At 40.9% G+C, this 23,873-nt stretch overlaps 1 protein-coding gene and 1 long non-coding RNA gene across 3 annotated transcripts in view; one reads left to right on the plus strand and one right to left on the minus strand.

Annotated features, from left to right (window-relative positions):
• The window catches only part of ube2l3b (ubiquitin-conjugating enzyme E2L 3b), a 35,233-nt gene extending 20,174 nt beyond the window's left edge, over positions 1–15,059 (plus strand). For both annotated transcript variants that reach the window (XM_008402238.2, XM_017303186.2), the window contains exon 4: positions 14,396–15,059. In XM_008402238.2, coding sequence (XP_008400460.1) covers positions 14,396–14,550 — 155 coding nt within the window. In that variant the 3' untranslated portion in view covers positions 14,551–15,059. The remainder of the gene's footprint in view (positions 1–14,395) is intronic.
• Positions 15,060–17,127: 2,068 nt separating this feature from the next.
• On the minus strand, positions 17,128–18,698 carry LOC145552967 (uncharacterized). Its single transcript, XR_014089114.1, has 2 exons — positions 17,642–18,698; positions 17,128–17,564 (listed from the first exon to the last, which is right to left on the minus strand). It is a non-coding gene; the product is annotated as an uncharacterized LOC145552967 (long non-coding RNA).
• Between the last annotated feature and the right edge of the window lie 5,175 nt (positions 18,699–23,873).

Genomic DNA, 23,873 nt, shown 5'->3' on the forward strand with positions numbered 1-23,873 from the left:
TGTTGAGAGGTTTTATTTTGGCTCTTTGCATTATTTAGCCTCTTCAGAGCCTCCATATGTTATCAGTCTGTTAAAGATAGTATTATTGATAGTAGTACAATTTGCACAATGCCTGTTTTGTTTAGTTTTCTTCTTGGAAAAAGTTATTAAAAACAAGTTTTTGTCTAAATTGAGGTGAATTCATGGTTCCTTTTTCCACATAATGTAACCGATAGTGTTTATGATTAAAAAAAGAATAATAATTATGTGATCGGTATCAGCGATCGGTCCTCATGGGTGATCGGTATCGGTATCGGCAGGAAAAAACCTGATAGGCACATCTCTACTGTACAGAAATTACAAAGAACAAAACTGGCTCTTAATCAAATTATAAGAAGTTAAATTGAAAGTGTAATGGAGTCACTTATCATGACATTAAAACTGACATCAAACATAATATTAACGATAAAATCTAATTCAAAGCATAAATAAATTCCTTATTATTACTGTTTATGGTCTGTAAAATATCTTCTTAGTATTAGATGTGGTTTCAACAAAGCCATGGCACTTCAACAATATTATATTACCTTTTATCTGAAAACCCTTTGTTTTTACCATATTCATAGTCCCTTGTATTAATTATTGCTGAAAAGGCCTTGCCATATAGGTTTATTCCTCTGTATTTTTAGTTAGTTCTTAGTTTTTTCTTGCATTTGTTCTTTGTGCATTTCCGTTTAGTTTCCTTTGATTAGTATTATCCTTTCTTGGTTTATGTACAGTGCCTTGCGAAAGTATTCGGTCCCCTTGAACTTTTCAACCTTTTGCCGCTTTTCAGGCTTCAAATATAAAGATCTAAAATTATTATTTTGTGAAGAATCAACAAGTGGGACACAATTGGGAGGTGGAACAAAATTTATTGGATACTTTAAACTTTTTTTAACAAATAAAAAACTGCTTTTTCCACAGATTCAGGGAGTGCATCAATGGGGAAAAACAGACTGACCTGTTACAACAAAAAATGTCTTGATAAGTCAAATCTAAAAGTACAGTTGCATACTGCACCACTTATAGCACTGATGTTGACTCTGTAAAATGAAAGCTATCATGGTCACCCGTGGAAGAATGTCTTTAACTAAATGGGTTCATTTGAGAATAAGAAAGTATCCCAAAATGTTGTGAGTGAATCAAAGTTTTTCATTCAGACAAAGGTAACAGAGGGCTTTATAGAGGTTATTTATAAATGGATAGACATACAAAATACAGAATAATAGCGGTATCAAAGATGACAAGCAGTACCTGAGGCACCTGCAGGGACTTTAACCTTTGCTGGATCTTCTTTTGGACATTGTCTTTCTGGCAACACCACCACAGTTCTAGAGAGAACTTGGGTCCCTATTATTTGACGATGGTAAAATCTTGAAAGGGTTAACTTCAGGTGGTTGCCACTGCTCCAGTAGACCAGCTGATCCACGTTCTATCTGTACACAGACTCATAATTGTTTTGAATCAGAGCGGTGACAGCAATATGATCTCCTTGTCCTGATGGAGAAGGGCTGTGGAGAGAGAGAGCACATTTCGTTGGAGTGTTTGTGCTGATGGATTTTGTGCAGAAGATTATGCTGTCCAGACTGTCCTACTGCTGCCGATCACTCAAGTAGTTGGTATTCTATTATTTATTTATTTATTTACTTCAGTTCCTTTTTTCAAAAAAGGAACTCGCAATTTTTCAAACATTTCACAGATCTTGAGAATGTTTCTCAGGATCTCGAAAAAGTAAGTTGCGATCGCTTGTTTTTCTTTCTCCATATCCCCGTAAGATTTAGTATCTGTAAAGATTTAGTATCTGCATTAAACAAAATTTATGGAGCATGGTTAAAAAGACAGAAGGAAGGAAGACAGTAGGAAATATTTACCAATGAACTCTTGTATAAATGTCAGGGAACATTTCTCCTGATGCTTCAGTTGCTTAAAGTCGTAGAACTGTAATTTCTTCTACAAGTTTGATAGAATAATTTAAAGTTCTGTTCCTGTATAGAGATCCAGTGGTGGAGAAAGTACACAAAAAATGTACTTAAGTAAAAGTACAAATACACAGACAAAAATGTACTCAAGTAAAAGTTAAAGTACCACATTAACATTTTACTTAAGTAAAAGTAAAAAAGTACTGGTTTTTGAAAATACTTAAGTATTAAAAGTAAAAGTACTTGCTGAATGCATTACCTAATCACTAATATCATTAAGTGGACCGATCATATGATCATATGCCACAGATAAAGCATGTTTTTATTGCGTTTATTCTGTAACATAGATTAGACTTAGATATATGATTCTATGCATCATAATTTCAGGGATGGAAACATCTCGTCTCCTGTCCTAACATAACATGAACTTCACTTTTTTTGCCACACATTTATTTTGAAAGAAATCCAACTGGCACAGGAGGACATGGAACCAAGGAGCCACGTAGCAGAGTTGTAGTCCGGACCACTGAACCCAAGACCAAATCAAAACCAGCACCCCGCGCTACATGACAATAAAATTTAGTGCACCTATCAAAACTGCTTCTCAAATTGATCTGAAAGATTCACTTTCCCACCTAGATATGAAATACTTAGAGCTGAAATAAATTTTACCAGTATCAATTCAAACTCTTCCTCATTCTGTTTTGCTTTCATCTCTGTGCCACAATACACAGGTCTCCTGCCATCCCTAAAGAAATAACGCCCTGTGCGGTTGCCCATATTGCCAATGTCAGAAATAATAATTGTCTGCACCATTAAACAGCAATTAACAACGCTCAACTATGAACACTGTCCAAGGCCCAATAAGCAAGAAGTAACCAAGCAGGAGGAGCACCGTGACTGTTCTCATCCTCCCTCCTGCTGCAATGTCTTCCACCACGACAGGTGACGAAAACAAAGAGCAATGAGCATGTTCTGTGTTCTTACGTTCTTGTTTTATTTATTCACCAATTAAATATAAAGATATTTTAATGAAATAAAATAGCTACTGCAGTCTACGCAGAGCATTACAAGAACAAAGAACGGCTCTCAGTGAGGCTTCAGTACTATATGACTTAGTCAAGATCCGTCCAGAAGAATCGGATCCTCCTTGAATGTCATATTACAATATTGCACTTTGGTCACAGCGTTGTCCCATATATGCGACATGTCAGTCATGCAGATGCAACATGTGTCTCAGTCAATACAACTAGCTTAGCTAGCATCACGTCCACAGATCTTACCTTTCTTTAAGCTTTCCTTCCAAGTGACGCTAAAAGTTGGACAAAGTCCCACCGTCTGTGAAAGCGAAGCCCTGCTGATTTTACATGTCGCCATATCTTATGATTTATGCAGCGCTTCAGTACTATTATATTACTGACGCTCAGAGGAAACCACTGCGCATGTCTGGAACTCCGTGTGCGAGTAAAGGTGGAGCCGATGGGTGACAACAGACACTAAGTCACGTTATTGCTCGGATTTTACGGCGCCACCTTAAGACCCTGAACTTCACATTTTAACGGAAAAAAAGAGCAACGAGACTTGGATGTAACGAGTAACGAGATACTTTTGTAGAAATGTAGTGAAGTAGAAAGTACAGATACTTACTGTAAAATGTAGTGGAGTAAAAGTAGAAAGTATCCATTATTAAATCTACTTAAGTAAAGTACAGATACACGAAAATTGTACTTAAGTACAGTAACGACGTACTTGTACTTCGTTACTTCCCACCACTGTAGAGATCAAGGTGCATCTGGAGAAAACTCAATTACAGATCTCCCTCTAAATCAGTGGTTCTTAACCTGGGTTCGATCGAACCCCAGGGGTTCGGTGAGTCTGTCTCAGGGGTTCGGCGGAGCCTCTGCCACGGAGGTAAAGACACACTTGTGTAAAGTTGTGATGACGCCCCGCTTTGCCATCACTTGCTGCAGAGGATCATGTTACTTTGCTTAACCAATCAGTGCTGCGGAGGAGCCCTGATTGAAGGAGTTACACTCTCAGCATGGATTTGAACTTTTGTCTTTAATTATTTCAGCAAAGCTCACAGTTTTTACCCAATTCTATAGTCTAAATCTGCTCCTTAGTCGCATCTTTTTGGGGTTGCTACTGCCTCTAGTGGTGTGGGGGTGGTTACACAGCTAATATAATTACATTACTAAATCAGAATACCGCAAAGTATTTTGTGTGTCAGGGGGAGGGTGGGTTGGAATAAGAAGGGTTCGGTGAATGCTCATATGCAACTGGGGGGTTCGGTACCTCAAAAAAGGTTAAGAACCACTGCTCTAAATATTTTGGATTGTACGTCACCCCATAGGTCATACTAAAGAGCATCATAACCTGGGGCATCGCAACCAGATAACGAAGCGTATATGTTCAGAGATTTGGACATGACGATTATATTTTCTAACTGACAATTTTGTGCACAATTTTCCTGTCAAGAAAGATTTCTTACAAAATGACAGCTCTGAAGATAGTTGTAAAAATTCTTAGTTAGAATTACGGAAATTGACCATAATTTGTTCAAAAGATTTAAGTGTTGAAGTCTGTCCCTCAGATGATTTAATAGTCTCTTAGATGACCATTCAGATAAACCAATGCTTCTAATCCGGCCCGGCAAATCTGGGTTAAAAGTTAATGCCGACGAAGAAGAGAAGGTACATATATTTTCACTTCTCCTCAAATCAGCAAAGAATTAGAAACAATGGAGTTACTTCTAAGCTGGCTTAATTGGTCTATGTCATTTATAAAGAGAAGGGAGTTGAGTTTGCTGGGAAGACTAGATTGAAAATCCAGACCTAACAATAGCTAATCCTTTCTATTCATGAACCAATTTGATATGATTTTAAGCTGTGACGACCAATAATACTTCAGTAGAGATGGTAATGATAAACTTCCAACATATTTTGGTTTAGTTACCGTAATATGGAAAGCTTGGCTCATGGGTGTTTGTTTTTCTAAATAAACGAGATAAACGAAAGTTCACTGATTTGAAGAGCCCAGGGGATAGGTGGCAGGGAAGATTTTGAAATAAGTAGTTCAGTCGTGGAAGAATGTTCATTTTGATGGTATTGATTCTTTCTAAGAAAGTAGTTTGTAGAGGAGCCCATTTTGTTAAATCATTTTTAGTCTTCTGATTTGGGGGTAAGTAGTTGGTTTCAGAGAGATTATTCATATAAGATGTAGCAAAGATACCCAAATATTGTAATATTGTATTATATTGTATTAAAAAGGGTGGCAGCAGACTTCCCTAGTCTGACTTTGTATCCTGACAAAGCACCGTGAACCCATAGATTCCAAGATTGCTGGAATTGATTTTTCAAGTTTGCACATAAACAAAACTATATCATAAGCGAATAGTGAAATAACGTGACCCATCTATATTAATTCCATATACACTCCTGATCAAAATCTTAAGACCAGTTAAAAAACTGCAAGAATTTGCATTTTGCACTATTGGATCTTAAGAAGGTTCTAAGTAGAGCTTCACAATGTTAAAAGAAGAAATCAGCATAAGAGACAAAAACTTTTGAGCGGGGAATTAATTGAAAACTGCATTTACACTCAAACATGGTTTCTTCAGCTGATCAAAAGTTTAAGACCATAGCTAAAAAAAACAATAAAAAAAAAAACAAAACAGAAATCAAAGTGTCAAAAAAAAGGACTCAGTAATGAGTCATCAACGACCATTCTTGTTGATGACTTCAAACAATGGTTTAGGCTTGATGCCAGTGTTTCCATGAGGCTAGTGGGAACGTTGCTCCAAGTGTTGAAGATGGCTTCACGAAGGGCATCCTTTGTCGGAAACTGATGTCCATTTTTGTAAACTTCCCTTGCCATCCATCCCCAAATGTTCTCAATTGGGTTTAGATCCGGAGAACATGCAGGATGGTCCAAAAGAGTGATGAAGAACTCCTTTGTCAGGCGGGGATTGTGAACTGCAGCATTGTGAACTGCAGCACTGTCCTGTTGAAAAACCCAGTCATTGCCACACAGACGAGGGCTCTCAGTCATGAGGGATGCCCTCTGCAACATCTCCACATAGCCAGCTGCTGTTTGATGCCCCTGCACAACCTGAAGCTGTTCTACTGAAGGAAAATCATCCCAAATCATGATGGGGCCCCCACCACTGTGCCGTGTAGAAAATATCTCAGGTGGAATCTCCTTGTCATGTCAGTAACGTTGGAAGCCATCAGGACCGTCAAGGTTACATTTTTTCTCATCAGAGAAGACAACTTTCTTCCACCTTTCAATGTCCCATGTTTGGTGCACCCTTGCAAAGTCCAAACGGGCAATTTTGTGGCGTTGAAGAAGATGTGGCCTTTGAAGACGTTTTTTGTTTCTGAAGCCCTTCTCTCCAGATGCCGCCTGATGGTTATTGGGCTGCAGCCAGCACCAGTAATGGCCTTCATTTGGGTAGAGGATCGTCCTGTTTCTTGACGGACAGCCAATCGGATCCTGCGGCTCAGAGCTGGTGACATTTTTTTGGGTTTACCACTTGACTTTTTTGTTCCATAACCCTCAAGTCTTTTAAAAAATGCAAAATGACTCTTACTGCGTCCAACCTCAGCAGCGATGGCACTTTGTGAGAGGCTTTGCTTATGCAGCTCAACAATCCTACCACGTTCAAAGTCAGTGAGCTTTTTTGCTTTTGCCACCAGGAGATCTTTACAGTAAAGACTTGACAGAAAATGACATGGAATCCAGATTTTTGCACAGCTTTTGACTTTTAAAGACTATGGTCTTAAACTTTTGATCAGCTGAAAAAATCATGTTTGAGTGTAAATGCAGTTTTCAGAAAATTCCCCGCTCAAAAGTTCTTGTCTCTTGCACTGATTTTTTTCCTTTAACATTGTGAAGCTCTACTTAGAACCTTCTTAAGATAAAATAGTACAAAATGCAAATTCTTGCAATTTTTTGACTGGTCTTAAGATTTTGATCAGGAGTATACATCAGCAGTATATGGGTGAAAGGCCTCCACGGAATTTCTCTGACACCTGAAATTCAATTGCTTTCAACTCTGTCAAAAGCCTTCTCTGCATCAGCCAATTAATGCTGGCTCTTTGTTAGTATTAAGATAATGAACAACATTAAGAACATGTCGTATATTGTTCTTGCCATATCTTGATTTTATAAATCCTGCCTTATTTGGGTCTATTATTTTAGGGAGGATGTTTTCCAATCTCAAGGACTTTTGCCATAATTTTGTACATTAAACAAACTAACAGATCTAAAGGAAGAACAGTCCAGGGGACTTTCACCTTCTTTTAAAAGCAGACTAATGGAGGTGTGTCTCCATGAGGGGGGAGGGGGAGGGGGTGCTGTTTTTCGAAGTGGTATTAACAGCAGGCATAAATATTGATTGAATATCTGGCCAAAATGACTTAAAAATTCCAGTGGAACCCCATTGCAGGCCAGGGCATTTTACATTTAGCATTAATTTTAATTCCTGCCCAGACCTCCTCCAAAGTAACAGCACCATGTGAGACGGAGCAATACTCCTCCGCAATAATAGGTAGATATACCGCTCAGATAAGAGGCGATATCTGCTGGGTCAGTCAGGTTCATATTGTATAGAAATATATAAAATTGTGGAGAGTTCTGTTGATATTCATTGGGTCACATATTGCGTTTTTGTTCTGCACTCTTATATTAATTAAAAAGCTATTATTTTGATTTTTCAAAAGGTTGGAAAGCAAGGTTGGGGTCCCCACTGGCCCCCACTGACATCTGATTGCTAAAGCACACTTTATACCAGGTGGTGGTGGTGGTAACACACCAATAAGTTAGTTCTGAAAAAAAAAAACTGAAGAAAGGAGAGGGGGACACAAATGTTCGTAGTCTGCAGCAGAGGTTGCGCTAGATTTTTTTTTGTTGTCCATCAAATTATAATAATGACATTTAATTGCATTTTATTTACATCCTGTTTAATTAATATTCATCATGCTGAACAGATAATCCACATTGTGTCATCATTAAGCTGAATACATTTAACTTTTTCTCTGCAGTGAGAACGTTTTTGAAATCAAGCAACATTTCACCAATAGAAGTGATCAGAAGTCGGCAAGACTCTGAACGTACCTGATCCTGCACACACTCCCCTCAGTGGTAGAATAATCCCGGAGATGCAGGGGTTATTGGCACTCAAGGTCACCTTGCATAATTTAAATATTAAGACAATAAAAATTAAGTACAACTCTGCTCTCCATAGTAACAAAATGGGCAGGGCGAACAGTGAGATGAATAGAAGAGGAGGATCTGAGGGTATGAGCGGGTGTAGCAATGTGAAGGAGGTCCAAAAGATAAGGAGGGGAGAGGTTCTGAACAACTTTGAAAGTAAAAGGATAAGTACTTTGTAGTTGATGGGGATGAGAAGCCAATGGAGCTGTCATACAATAGGTGTGATGTGAATGAGGAGGTTTGTGTATGATGCTGGCAGCTGAATTTTTGACCAATTGTAATTTATGGAGGGTTTTCTGTGCTTGGCCATAAAGAAGAGAATAATGTAGATGAGAGGTGATCAGACAATGAGACAATTTATATTTCCAAGATGGAAGTAAGGGGGGGAACCTGACACAGCAAGCTGGGGAAGATTCCAGTGGAGGATGTGTAGGTTGATGGTGCTGAAAGCCAAGTTGACCCTTGACAAATGGATTTGCAACACAAGTCCCTGGATAGCCGAGGTTGTGCAGGATGTAGTGTACTCCCATATTTGTTGCTTCATCTACCAATCATTTTTCCTGATGAGCCATCTTCAGATGGGGCTGTATTACACAATCACAGCTTGCTTACTTGGGTTGCAGTTAGCCAGTGAAAGGAGCTGGAGATGGGTGAAGGTGCTAACAAAAACATTGCTTGGATTTGAATCAGTATGTTTTCCATCCAATGAAAGCAAGGTTGTAACAAATGTATTGGGCAATATCATTTTCACAGTTGTGGCCTTGGAATAAATGCGTTTGAGTCAGAGACCATCAAAAAGTGGTCTCGGTCTCGAGTACTAGAACACTGGTACCTGTATCAATCACACTGACATTATTTACATATTTCTTATTTGGGAGGGGGGGTCGCAGTAGAATCACACTAAGCCAGTTGTTGCTGCAAACAACCTACATTTTAAGTTGCAGCTCATTTTATTGCTTTAAGTCTTAAAGCAATAAGACTTAAAGCAATAAGTCTTATGCTTTAAGTCTTATTGGAATGGGAGAGAACGCATGCTGATCACAGAAAATGCCCTAACTCCCCACCATCAAAAGTCCTTTTCAGAATATTTTTTGCCAAAAGCAACACTGCTGTGTTAAATTTAATTGATTTTCCTTTCCAACGATACCAGTTTTATGTATGTTGAAGTAAATAAAACTCTTTAAATTTCCCGGTAATTTTCATAATTTTTTTGAAAAGCCGCATTATTTATGCTAATTCGAACGCCCCTCCTGAAAGGCGCTGAAACATTGTCCAAGAAAATCGGTTCGGGCGTCACGAACACATGACGAAATGAGCCAACAGTGATATCATATTAAACCTTAAACCATAGGCTTTCTATACATACCCGGTTTGTCAAGGGTTATCTTTTTAGTGTTTTTGTAAATCATAAAAGTATTAGAACTTCGTCAAATAGCAACGAATTATAAAAAATAAACCCGACAAAATGGGTATAAAAATAAAGGTTAATTTGTTAGCTTTAATATAATACTGGAACCACACTTGCAGAATCAATGTGCGTGACGCCCCACGCCTATCAACACACGAACGGACTTCCCCCGAGGCGCCCCTTCCAGCTTTCGTTCCTTCTGTAAGCTAAATGTGGCTACGTGGTGAAGCTAGCTAAAAACGAATAACCGGAGTTTTAAGCCCCCGGTAGTTCTAAGAGCGGATCGAGTGAACCCCTCCTGAGCTTTTCACCGTGTGCACGGTTCCAGCGGGGACCTGTTTTAACAATTTTTCTTGTGATTTTGCAAACTGAAAAGCTGAAAATAAATAAATGTTTTTATATGATGCTGCAGTCTAATTGACATCTAGGAAGGAAGTTTCAATGAAATGCATAAAAAAATAAACATTTTGGTGCAAGTCAAAAATTCTCTAAAATTAGATTTTCTTTTAAAAACACAAAAGAATCCCTATTTTCTACCAGCAATATCAAGGAAACTATTAAAGGTGGCCAAAAATGGATGCTTTTATGTTATTCAGCAGCCTAATTTATCTGTAGTAGAGAAGTTTTATTGAAATCTGATGAAAAATACAAGTTTGGGGAGTGGTCAAAAAATACTTAATTTTGCCAATTTTTGACATTTTTTCCGTCGGTCATGTTGGCTTTGGAAGCAGTTTTTCGGTCTAATAAATCTTTATTGAACGGTTCCAGACCCCTACAAAAATTGAGCATGTTAAGACCACATAGCAGGATGGGAAACATAACTTTTGGGGCTTGGTTTCAGCATATATTTTTTAATATTGTATCCCAAACATGCCATCTCTGCTGTCAGGGTAAATATTGAAATTTGTTTTATTTTTAAAAATTCAATTTTTTAAAGAACCTTCATTTTAAAAGTAAACTATTTATACTGTACATATTCATGTTTTTTAATATGATTTATTAATATTTAAAGGATGTCATTACAAATAAATGTCAAATGTATTTATTTTTTAAGTTATCGGCTTTCAAAAACCCCATCTTTTTCTACTCAAAGGTGGGTTTGTGGCAAGGTACACCTATCCCCCAAAATCTCAGAAACCATTAGAGATAATGGGCTGAAATTTTTTCTGCTCTTTTCTGGTAATACTTAATAGAAAAATGCATTCAGAGTACAAAAAATATAAAGAAAAAAAATTGGTTGCCGGTACCTATTACTATGTATTTTTCATCACATTGTGCCATTGTATAGCACAATTAAGTAACTGTTACCTTCAGTTATTAAAATTGGGTATATACCATACGTAACTTAAAGGAAATTTATGAAGCTTCTGCTCTTTCTGACAATCCGCCTTCACCATGTCATCACCATGTCATCACAACAATAGTAACTGTCTTAGATACCAGTCATACGTAGAGATGGAATGCCAACTGGATCCACCTACCTTCTGCTGAAAATATTAGTCATGAACGAGGAGGCAAGACCAAGCGATGTGCGTGTGGAAGCAGATCACTATTTAGCTTGTGCAAATCTATATTCCAGTTGTGTGGATGTTGTTTTTTACACGATTTTGGCTTGATTATGCCCCATACAACAGATCCTGGACATTAAATCAGCTACAGGTTAAATAACGTAGGCCCACTGCAGACACATTGCTTGAGCCAGCAGCTATAGCTAATAATTGGGGATAGTTATTAGTAATTGGGAGCTAGTTATTGGGGATTTTAACATTCATATTGATAATCAAGAGTCTCCACTTTCCAAAGACTTCATATCGTGCTTGGACAGCTTTGGACTTCAGCAATACACAACTTTTCCCACACATACTAAAGGACATATATTGGATTTAATCTGCTGCTCAGGAGTTACACCCACTGACTGTAAAGCGGATTCCCTGCCATTCTCAGATCATTTCTTTTTATCATTTGGAGTTCAGATTTCACTTTCTAAATCTAACCCCCCACGTGATATAACCTTCCGTAAAATTAAGGACATTGACCTGGATAATTTATCACATTGTCTTAATAGACTACCTACTGCTAATCATTTCTCCTCCACAGATGAACTATTGGCTCTCTACAACAAAAGTCTTCACAACATCCTGAACAATCTTGCTCCACTTAAAACCAGATCTGTTTCTTTTACTCATACTGCACCTTGGTTTAATTCCACTCTTCGACAGTTAAAAACAAAAGGACGTCGCCTTGAAAGACTGTACCGAAAAACTGGTCTCACTGTTCACAAAGACATGTATTCCAGTCACATTCTTTTATAAATGGATGCAATTTCTTCAGCCAAATCAACATATTACTCCACTTCAATCAATTCTAACAAGGATAACTCCAAAACTTTATTTTCTGTACTTGCAAACATCACCAAACCACTAGATTCCCTTCCTCCCCACCTGTATACCTCTGATTTTTGTAACACTTTGGTATCATTTTTTACTTCTAAGATAGAAATGATCCATCAGGAACTTATTCCCAGTCTCGCCTTAACATCACCTGTCCCAGTTTCAGTTGTTCGTACCAATTCATTCTCGGTCTTCAGCCTTCCCTCTGTTGATGTCACCAAATTAATTCAAAAATCTAAATCTTCAACCTGTCATTTAGATCCTCTTCCCACTGTTCTTGTTAAAGTGACCCTCCCCTCTCTGTCCCCTCTCATCACTAACATTATACATTCTTCCCTTACTACTGCTGTTGTTCCCTTGGCTCTCAAAACTGCAGCAATATCCCCAATACTTAAGAAACCTGGTTTAGATCCCAATGAACTCAATAATTTTCGTCCTATCTCAAATCTTCCATTTATTTCAAAAATTCTAGAAAAGACAGTTGCTGCTCAACTCCATTCTCATCTTTCCAGCAATAATTTATATGAACAATTCCAATCTGGCTTCCGTCCACTCCACAGTACAGAAACAGCTCTTCTTAAAATTACAAATGATCTCCTTCTTGCTGCTGACTCTGGTTTATTATCGATACTCCTTCTCCTTGATCTGACTGCGGCTTTTGATACAATTTCACATAACATCTTTATTGACAGATTATCCTCTCTTGGCAAAGTAAATACACCTCTCAACTGGTTTCGTTCATATCTCTCAGGCCACTCTCAGTTTGTTCAGTTAAAATCATTTTCCTCTCGCCCAGTTCCCATCTCCTCAGGTGTTCCTCAGGGCTCTGTCCTGGGACCCTTGTTGTTTATTATTTACCTCCTCCCCCTTGGTAATATTTTTTGCAAACATAACATCCAGTTTCACTGCTACGCGGATGACACCCAACTCTATGCCTCAACCAAACCTAATTCCATGCTTCCATTTTCCTCCCTCACTGACTGTCTTCTTGAAATAAAACAATGGTTTACTCTTAACTTCCTCAAATTAAATTCCAGTAAAACTGAACTTCTCTTAATTGGTACTAATTCAATACTAAGTAAACTTGATAATTTCTCCATCTCAGTTGATAACTCCTCCATTTTTCCCTCCCCTCAGGTTAAGAGTCTGGGGGTCATCCTCGATAGCAGCCTCTCTTTTGCCTCCCATGTCAATAATATCACTCGCTCAGCTTATTTTCATCTCCGAAATATTCGCCGTCTCTGTCCTTCTCTCACTCCGCACTCCACTGCTGTTCTGGTCCACAGTTTGATCACATCTCGTTTAGACTATTGTAATTCTCTACTTTTTGGTTTGCCACAGAAAACTCTGCGTAAATTACAATTGGTTCAAAATTCAGCTGCTCGTATCATTACACAGAGAGCTGCTCATACAGAGTATTAATAAGTTTAATCAGGAGCCGCAGCAGGAACACTTGCAGTAACTTTTGCAGTAATTTTTGCAGCAGAATGACCGTGATTTAGCTGACCTGCTAGCAGCTTGTTGCTCTGATGAATAAACAGCAATAAAGAAGAGAGAAATGGTGAAGCTGTGGCCAGCTTTCTGATGGAGTTGCAGTTTTGTGTCGACAGTGTGAAACAACGGAGCTACTTAATATTAGCTTGTGATGTGAATTTTACTTTTCCTTTGGATTAAAAAAAAAAGATTTAAAAATTCATGCGTGGCTTTAGGTTTACATCTTTCTACTGCATTATCTAAATCCAAAACCTTGCACATTTTTAAAAAAGTAACAGTTTGTAATTATATTTTTATGTATAGCGAAATAATCAAATGACCTGATTCTTTCTCCATTTCTGATGGTTGTTGAAAACATCAGCAGAGAGTTGACCACAGCGACACTGAGAAACAGAGCAGATAATGGAAAAGCTCACTACCTGCGGTAGAACCGAGCCACACATTAATCGGCTAGAGTGCCACTTGCCTTGTGTGATTTTCGGTGTGAGGATAAAATCGAACATACAAAAAACATTGATGTATTTTTTGAATGTCTCTTGAAATGAATAACGAAATGGGAAATGGTGTTTTTTTTATCCAATGTTTGATTCTCAAAAACAAAAAAAACAATTGAATCACGGATACTCTGACCCTGCAGCAGCAGAATGACAGAATGTTTTAGTGGTTTTGAATCCATGAGGTTTTTATATTGCGGTATACCTTGAAACTGGTAACTGAATCATCTGTAAATTTACTATATATTTCTGTAAAAAAAATTTTTTTTACATTTTTTACCAATTGGTATTGTATAAATAAACTGTTGAACTGAATTCATAAGATGATTGTTAATTTTTTTAAGGGGGTGAGGGGTCTGCATTTTGCTAGTACTTTTGTATTTGACAACAGTATCACCAGGTATCTTTAAAATGCGTTTGATTTTAAACTTGATTTTTTTGTTTCTTTTCCAGTAATTCAGTCCCTCATTGCACTGGTGAATGATCCTCAGCCAGAACATCCTCTGAGGGCAGACTTAGCAGAAGAGTACTCAAAGGACCGTAAAAAATTCTTGAAGAATGCTGAAGAATTTACAAAGAAACACGGAGAAAAAAGGCCCCTGGACTAAAAAGTGACAAGCACATAGCCGTTTCTTCTTCTTTTCTCCTTTTCTCTGCCTGACAGGTTATCTATCCTATTTGCTGTACCATACCTCTAACCACATTGCTTGTTCACTCTCTTCCACACCAAATACTGCACCACTCTGCAGGCCTGGAGCTGCCAATATGCAGGAGGGGTGTGATAGTGTCATGCATCTGTACCCATCCAGGATTGTCTGTTGATCAGACAGACTCCCTTCTCTCTTCTTTTTCTGTGGAAGATGATATGGTCTTTTTACTTTTAGTCTAAATGTAAAAGTAACTCTTAGGGGAAAATGATGCTCAGAATAAGTAAAGATGAAAAAATTCAGAGAAATGTATTCTTTTTCTTCCTGTTAAAAAACCCTTGATTATAGATCTATAGATTATAGATCTCTTGTATACATTTTTGATGAACTAAACTTTTCATTTTGTCCCAGGAAAACAGTCATTTTTTAAAAAATGAAATAAATGTGACAAAAGAAAGTTTGAGCTTGAACACTGAAAGTGTATTTACTGAAATGACAACTCACATTTTTTTAATGTACTGTAAACTTGCATCTGTTGGTGTCCACTATATAGACAGCCATCTGTTGTCAATGCACCGTTGCTACATTACAGGAAACTTTACAAGACAAAGTCTAGTTGGTGATTAATGGGTAATGCTTTTTTCCTTAAGGACATCTCCTTTTTATTGGTGCTTGGTACATTAGATCAGTGGTCCCCAACCCACCGGTCCGTGGGCCAATTGGTACCGGGCCGCGCAAGAAATAATTAAATATTTGCGTTTTATGTATTTGAGTCTGGAGGATCTTTTATTTTGAAAATCCTTGTTACTTGCGCATCAACATTGAGTCACAAGCAGCAAAATGAGTAAGAAAAAGATCAGATGCCTTTGGAAAGTTTCTTTGCAAAGGGGAAAAGGCCCAGAGAAGAGACAGGAGAATGGATTTATTCCGGACCGGTAGGTGAATCCCATGTTACAAGCAGCTCTGCGTAACATGCGGCGACCGGCTGCTAATGAGGGAATGAAGCTTCAAACTGCTTCACCACGTAGAGACCAAGCAGGCTGTGGACATAAGCAACACTTCACTCCCAGATGGGACCGTCTCATTGCAGAGAGACAAGCTCAGGGCTCCCGTTAGTCATTATTGTGAGTTAAAATTTTCACGAAAGTAAAATGTTCGTTTTTGTGGTGCATCTATCTTATTTTGAAGGGGTATATAAACGTTACCATAGCGACAGGGCATAAAGTAAAAAAAAATCCTGAGCCTGAAACTTATAGTTATGATAGAAATTAACTATACCGTTGCTATTGCCACAGTTTAATAAAAAGTATCTTTGAATAGTGCAAACAATTGCTTCTAACAATACAATTAAGAAGCTAAATACTCAAATAAGACTTCAGTACATTTCAACTCAAAACAAAATGTAGAATGTCTGTGCCGTAAAGGTTTGCCTTACAGGCAAAAATCCCTCAATTTTAAGTAAGAGTCCTTTTAGGCAATTTTTTAGCAAGTAATTTAGAACATGCAACATTACCAATTAAATCAGTGTTTCTCAACCTTTTTTGGCCCAGCGCCCCCCCAGCCCTTATCCAGATCCCTCTCCGCCCCCCACCAAAGAATTTGCAGGCTACTTTGCACTGACTATTATTTTATTGTTAATATTACTATCACTATTGTAGATGTTTTGATTTGTATGCTTGTTTCTGTATTTATCATCAAAAATAATTTCCCAGAGAACAAAAAAGCTATGAGAATAGAAATTATTTTCACAGGTGTCTACGAAACATGCAATGAACATTCAAGTTAAAATTGGTAGGCCTAACAGCAGCCAATCAGAGTGGAAACATTTTCTTGTTCTTTGCCATTTTCTAGTTGTTATATATTCCACAAAATGACCAGATAAAAGATGTTCAACATGCCAGTTTAAACTTTGAACTATTTGCAAAACGACTGAGTTCTGCAACATTAAAACATGGATAGAACAGTAACTACATTAATCATAACTCTTCTTCTCTTCAGTGTTTCTGTGGGTTTCTGGTGGTGCAGCTCTGTGCTGCCTTCAGGAGAATGGGACATCAGAGTATCATCCATAAAACTTCACCCACATGGCATTTATTGTGCAAACCAGAGCTTTCAGTGGAAAAACTAAAGTTCCAGGTCCTTTTAATGCCATACAAATATGAGACAGAAACATGGATTATATCTTTATATAGACCTGTCTATTGATTATAGATTAATAGTTTTACTGGACAGAAATTACAAAGAACAAATCTGGTTCTTAATCAAATCCTAATGAGTCAAATTCAAAGTGTCATGGAGTCATCAGCCTCATGACATTAACACTGACATGAAAAATAATATTGAAGAAATAAATATATCAAATCTAATTAAAAACATAAATAAGTGATCAGTTCTTTACTGTTATGGTCTGTAAGATATATTTATTCTCAGTACTAGATGTGGTCTCAACAAACCCATGACATTTCAACAATATTATTTTTGTCATGTTTAGTTCCAATTGTCGAACCCACATGAAAGAACACAATCAGGAGAAGCACGTTTCAAAACAATAATATAGTTTTATTGTACAGGGGAAGGGGAAAGGGAGTGAATGTGGAACAGGACTCGGGTAGGGCACCACCAGATCATCCATTTTGAGCAGAGAGAGTGACTTGTAGGAGCAGGCCACAATCCTGAGGCGGCTGAGAGAACCTGGGGACCGCGGGAGGACAGACAGGTAGGTGGCTGTGTGGAGGGCGAGCTGACGGTCGACAGCAGTCCAGAGATGAGAACGCCGTGGAGTCACGGATGCCATCCGGTACGAACCGCTGCGTCACAGGGGAATCCAAGGAGGACAAAGGACCAGGAGGGGGGAGTGCTCGGGGCTGGCACCGCTTGGTAATACCAAGAGCGTTGTGGAGATGTACACGGAAAAACTTGCAGGCGTTTGCTTTAAACTCCACTCCGGGGAACCGCTGGAAAACCTCAGGCAAAACCTGACAAGGAGAACAAACATAAGCAAAGTCACTTCGGGAGCTTAACTCGAGGGCCTTTCACTGGAACGTTTGATTACCGTGTAACACAAACACTCAGGCGCCAAAGTGTCAGCTCGCCGCTGTTAAGTAGCCACAGAATCAGTCTCCTAATGCACCGCAGGTGTGTCTCCAGGTTCTCCCACAGTCTGCTCCAGGGGCTCTGCTCACAGGCGGCATCTGGTGGGGGAATGAGGAAGCAGCAAACCTCCCAAAACAAAGAAAACAACCAAAACGAAAACAAAACAGAATCCAGCCTGACAATTTTACCTTTTATCTGGAAATTGTGTATGTTTATTCTTGCCATACAGTCTCTGTATTAATTATTGCTCAAAAGGTCTTGCCATACCAGTTTATTCCTCTGTATTTACTTTAGTTTCTTAGTTAATTCTTGCATTTTGTTCATTCATTTCCATTTAGTTTTATCTGATTAGTTTGATCCTCTCTTGGTTTATTGCTATGTCCACTTTAGTTTCTTTCCTGTTGCTAGATTTATTTTATCATTTATTGACGCTCACCATCAGTAATCTTCACTCATCACCTGCTGCGCCGCCTAATCGTCATGTGTTTCACATCGTGTGGATTTTTTTCACTGATCAGCGTCAAATTCTCTATTTTTCTGCCATAATTCAGTGGTCCCCAACCCTCAGTCCGTGAACCGGTACCAGTCCGTGGACCAATTGGTACCGGGCCGTGCAAGAAATGGCGAAATATTTCCGTTTTATGTATTATTGGAGTCTGGAGGATCTTTTGTTTTGAAAATCCTTTAACCAGATTCTCACCGCTCCAGTGAGAGCTGCAGATCACGTTCCGATGAAGCCAACAGGACCACATGATCCGCAAAAAGCAGAGATGCGATTATAAGGCCACTAAAACGGATCCCCTCAACACCTCGGCTGCGCCTAGAAATTCTGTCCATAAAAGTAATGAACAGAATCGGTGACAAAGGGCAGCCTTGGCGGGGTCCAACTCTCACCGGAAACGAGCCCGACTTACTGCCGGCAATGCGGACCAGACTCTGACACCGGTCATACAGGGACCTGACAGCCCGTATCAAAGGGCCCGGTACCCCATACTCCCGGAGTACCCCCCACAGGACCTCCTGAGGGACACGGTCAAACGCCTTCTCCAAGTCCACAAATCACATGTAGACTGGTTGGGTGAACTCCCAGAACCCTCCAGTACCCTGCTGAGGGTGTAGAGCTGGTCCAGTGTTCCACGACCAGGACAAAAACCACACTGCTCTGCCTCAATCCAAGGTTCGACTATCCGACGGACCCTCCTCTCCAGGACCCCTGAATAGACCTTACCAGGGAGGCTTAAGAGTGTGACCCCCCTGTAATTGGAGCACACCCTCCGGTCCCCCTTTTTAAACAGGGGGACCACCACCCCAGTCTGCCAATCCAGGGGAACTGCCCCCGATGTCCATGCGATATTGCAGAGTCGTGTAAGCCAACACAACCCCGCAACATCCAGAGCCTTAAGGAACTACGGGCGGATCTCATCCACCCCCGGGGCCCTGCCACCGAGGAGCTTTTTGACCACCTCGGCGACCTCGTCCCCAGAGATTGGAGAGCCCAACCCAGAGTCCCCATGCTCAGCTTCCTCAACAGAAGGCATGTTGGTGGGATGGAGGAGGTCTTCGAAGTATTCCGCCCACCGGCCCACAACGTCCCGAGTTGAGGTCAGCAGCGCACCATCCCCACTATAAACAGTGTTGGTGCTGCACTGCTTCCCCCTGCTGAGACGCCAGATGGTGGACCAGAATCGCCTCGAAGCCGTACGGAAGTCTGTCTCCATGGCCTCTCCAAACTCCTCCCACGCCCGAGTTTTTGCCTCAGCGACAACCCGAGCCGCATGCCGTTTCGCCCGCCGGTACCCATCAGCTGCTTCTGGAGTCCCAGAGGCCAAAAAGGCCCGGTAGGACTCCTTCTTCAGCTTGACAGCATCCCTCACCGAAGGCGTCCACCAACGGGTTCGAGGGTTGCCGCCGCGACAGGCACCAACAACCTTGCGGCCGCAGCTCCGATAGGCCGCTTCGGCAATCGAGGTACGGAACATGGTCCACTCAGACTCAATGTCCCCCACCTCCCCCGGAACGTGTTCGAAGTTCTGCCGGAGATGAGAGTTGAAGCTCCGTCTCACAGGGGACTCCGCCAGACGTTCCCAGCAGACCCTCACTACACGTTTGGGCCTGCCAGGTCTGACCGGCTTCCTCCCCCACCACCGGAGCCAACTCGTCACCAGGTAGTGGTCAGTGGACAGCTCCGCACCTCTCTTCACCCGAGTGTCCAAGACATACGGCCGCAAATCCGATGAGACAATGACAAAGTCAATCATCAAACTGCGGGCTAGGACGTCCTGGTGTCAAGTGCACATATGGACGCCCTTATGCCTGAACATGGTGTTCGTGATGGACAATTCGTGACGAGCACAGAAGTCCAACAACAGAACACCGCTTGGGTTCAGATCGGGGGGGGGCGTTCCTCCCAACCACGCCTCTCCAGGTCTCACTGTCATTGCCCACGTGAGCGTTGAAGTCCCCCAGTAGAACAAGGGAGTCCCCAGGAGGGGCACTCTCCAGTACCCCATCTAAGGACTCCAAGAAGGGTGGATAATCTGAACTGCCGTTTGGCCCGTAAGCACAAACAACAGTCAGAGACCGTCCCCCCACCCGTAGGCGGAGGGAGGCTACCCTCTCGTTCACCGGGGTGAACCCCAACGTACAGGCGCCCAAAATGGGGGGCAACAACTATGCCCACTCCAGCCCGGCGCCTCTCACCGTGGGCAACTCCAGAGTGGAAGTACGTCCAGCCCCTCTCAAGAAGACTGGTTCCATAACCAGAGCCATGTGTCGAGGTGAGGCCGACTATTTCTAGCCGGAACCTCTCACACTAGCACACTAGCTCCGGTTCCTTCCCCACCAGAGAGGTGACGTTCCACGTCCCAAGAGCCAGCTTCTGCAGCCGAGGATCAGACCGCCAGGGTCCCCTCCTTCTGCTGCCGCCCATAGCACAATGCACCCGACCCCTTTGGCCCCTCAGACAGGTGGTGAGCCCATCGGAAGGGGGACCCACGTCTCCTCTTCGGGCTGAGCCCGGCCGGGCTCCAAGGGTAAAAGCCCGGCCACCAGGTGCTCGCCATCGTGCCCCACCTCCAGGCCTGGCTCCAGAGTGGGGCCCCGGTGACCCGCGTCCAGGTGAGGGAACGCCAGATCCAAAGTTTGTGTCCATCATAAGGGGTCTTTTCCAACTAGTGGGGCAAATTTAACTTGCTGTTTCTTTCGTGGTGTGACTCGGACGGTGCTACAAGAAGTTGTTGAGCATTGATTTTTATGTACAACCCAGTGTTCATGTTGACATCCCTCAGAACAGTATAACACACTTTTACAAGATGAACATTGTCTCATTCTCACCTTTAACCCACTTGCACCACAGTGTGCACAGAGTTGCGGCACTGCTGATGACACGGTCATCAAACCATGATGTACTGCAGGCTTGTGTGCTAGTGATGGGTTGTGGTAAGCTGGCACTGGTATGCAATCTGGTCCTGATACTGGGTTTGGGTGCTGCCTCTGCAGATAAGAGGGTTGCTGCATAGACTCTTTAATAGAAGACACTTCAGCTTTCAGATCTTTAAGCAGGTCATGTTTGCTTTCATCTCCTGCAGTTCTGAAAGACTGACGCTTACTGTGACTCGACTGGCTTATTTTGTCCTTCTTCTCAATGGTGGTGTGGTCAGACTGAGCAGAGTGAACAGTCACCGATCGCTGTGGTGCATGCATTTTTTCTTGTCCTGCCTGCCTCTCACTTTCATAGGCACATGCAATATTTAGTTTTTCAAATAAAAGTTCATCCGAAACACCAGCTTGCTCTAGAAATGGCTGAAGGTCACGTTTTATGTTATCATTCAACAAACTTGTCATAACTGTATGGAGAAACATGTTCTGTACCATCACTGGATCATAACGTAAGCCTGACTCTGTCTCTTGTGATTCAAACAGAATCTTCTGTCTCAGGTCTAGAGTGCAGATGAGAAAACTCTGAGGAGTCTCTTTAACGCTCTGTGCTTCTGATGACAGCTGTTTATATAATTCTGTTGCACTTTTTCCTGATAATGACAGCGCAGTATTCTTCTCAGGGTGGGGAGTGTAAGCTCATTTTTTCCCTCTAGGTAACTCCGCAACTGCGTCCCCGGGACAAATGGCCCAGCATCAACAATCTCAGTCTCTGGAAAGCCTTTGAGGAGACCATGCTCAATTTGTCGTGCGAGACTGGAAAACATGAGGCAATCTTTTTGTCCTGGGTCTCCAATTTGTCCAGATATTTTGAATTCTTTATGCCATACAGCAGGGGTCTGACATAGAGCTGAAGCTGGAATTCCAAGGTTGAACATGGCAGTCTGAACTTTATGTACATCCAACACGTGAGTATGTCTTATTTGGGATGGTACATCAGACTGAGAAGGTCTGGTTTTTGTTGATGTACTGCCCAGGATCTCATCATATTCGTTCTGCTGTTCGTGTCATGCTACTTTAAATTCCTTTACTGGGCTATCTGTAGCCTCAGCTTGGAGCTCAGTTATTTTGTCTTTAAAGCAGAGAAGGTCTGACATTCCCAAATCCTCCAACATCTGGAACTGTTCACTCTGTAGATCAGGGGTGCCCAAACTTTTTGAGACCAAGATCTACTTTTTCTCTCACCAGCCACCTGAGATCTACCTCATGACACAAAGACATAAAAATAGCAAATTAAACTCTATTGACTTATTTTATATGTGAATATACATCAGTTATAGCAGAAATAATAAAGTGACAGAAAACCTAATGCAGTTTCTTCCTCAGTGAGATTCTGACACTGGGAGCAGCTCACTGGTTTCTCAGTCAGAAGCTGGTTGCAAACCTGACACCAGCAGGTATCAGTCAGTCATGGTGGATCTGAAATTTGATTTGATGATCTCAGTATGAGAAACTACAGACTGATAGGAGGAACCAAAGAGCCCAGTAAAGGTAAAGGCAAATCTTCTGAAGTCGGGATATAGTTAATTTAATTTCACATAATTATTTATCGGGGCTGCACAGTGGCGCGGTTGGTAGAGCTGTTGCCTTGCAGCAAGAAGGTTCTGGGTTCGATTCCCAGTCTTTCTGCGTGGAGTCTCCATGGTCTCCCTGTGCATGGTGGGTTTTCACCAGGTATTCCGGTTTCCTCCCACAGTCCAAAAACATGACTGTCAGGTTAATTGGCCTCTCTAAATTGCCCCTAGGTGTGTGTGTGTGGTTGTTTGTCCTGTGTGTCTCTGTGTTGCCCTGTGACAGACTGGTGACCTGTCCAGGGTGACCCCGCCTCTCGCCCGGAACGTTAACTGGAGATAGACACCATGCAGCAACCCTCCTGACCCCACTGAGGGGCAAGGGTGTAAGAAAATGGATGGATGAAGTTGGCAGGAAATGCAAAAAATATTACTGGGTAATTATATTACTGGAAGACATTGCCAACAATTCCTAAACTCACAACTAGAATCTTAAAACAACAAATAATAAAAAAAATACAATTAAAATAAATCTCAGTTATTTGCCCTTCTGATAAATCCAAATTAAGTCATCAGCTAGTGGATCTAACACCATGTAATGCTGATCACATTTACAACCAGACCATGACATAAATGAACTAAGCAGTTGCCCCATAAATGATAATATTTTATAACAGACCACAGATATAGAAATTTAACATTTGATTATTGCGAATATCAATGCTGCTAAATTGATTCAATGGTTTCAGCATACTTGAAAGAAAATATTTAAAATCATTTAACATTTGAATGTAAGGTTTTAAATAGATGGCACGTTTACTTTGTACAGTTCAAAGGACAATAGTTAGTTTTGTTACCATAGCAACAATCTGATTCTGTGAGCTTTATCTTTGAGTTTGAGCTGTTTGTTCACAAATACATTTTGGTAAATTACAATTATCACTGATTACTTTTAAACTCGGCCAGTTAAACGAGGCTCCTGTCCCAGATTTCTTTAAAGGCTGATGTAACATCAGCACTTAAATTCTGCTCAAGGCCTCGTACACCTTGGACCGGCCCTGCATGATGAGCTAGACCTGCTATACTGCATCTATGCTGGACACAGAGGGACAAACAGGAGATTTAATTCATGTGGCTTTAGTCGCTCTTCCATTTTGTTTCTGTTGAGTTTTTAATAAGTGCCACAGAAACTGTTTTGATTGCTTGAACTTTATGGGACAAGTTTTTCTGATCTCTGTGCAGCAA

This window comes from Poecilia reticulata, chromosome 9 (genome assembly GCF_904066995.2).
Source record: "Poecilia reticulata chromosome 9, P_reticulata-male-v2, whole genome shotgun sequence".
Lineage (NCBI taxonomy): Eukaryota > Metazoa > Chordata > Actinopteri > Cyprinodontiformes > Poeciliidae > Poecilia > Poecilia reticulata.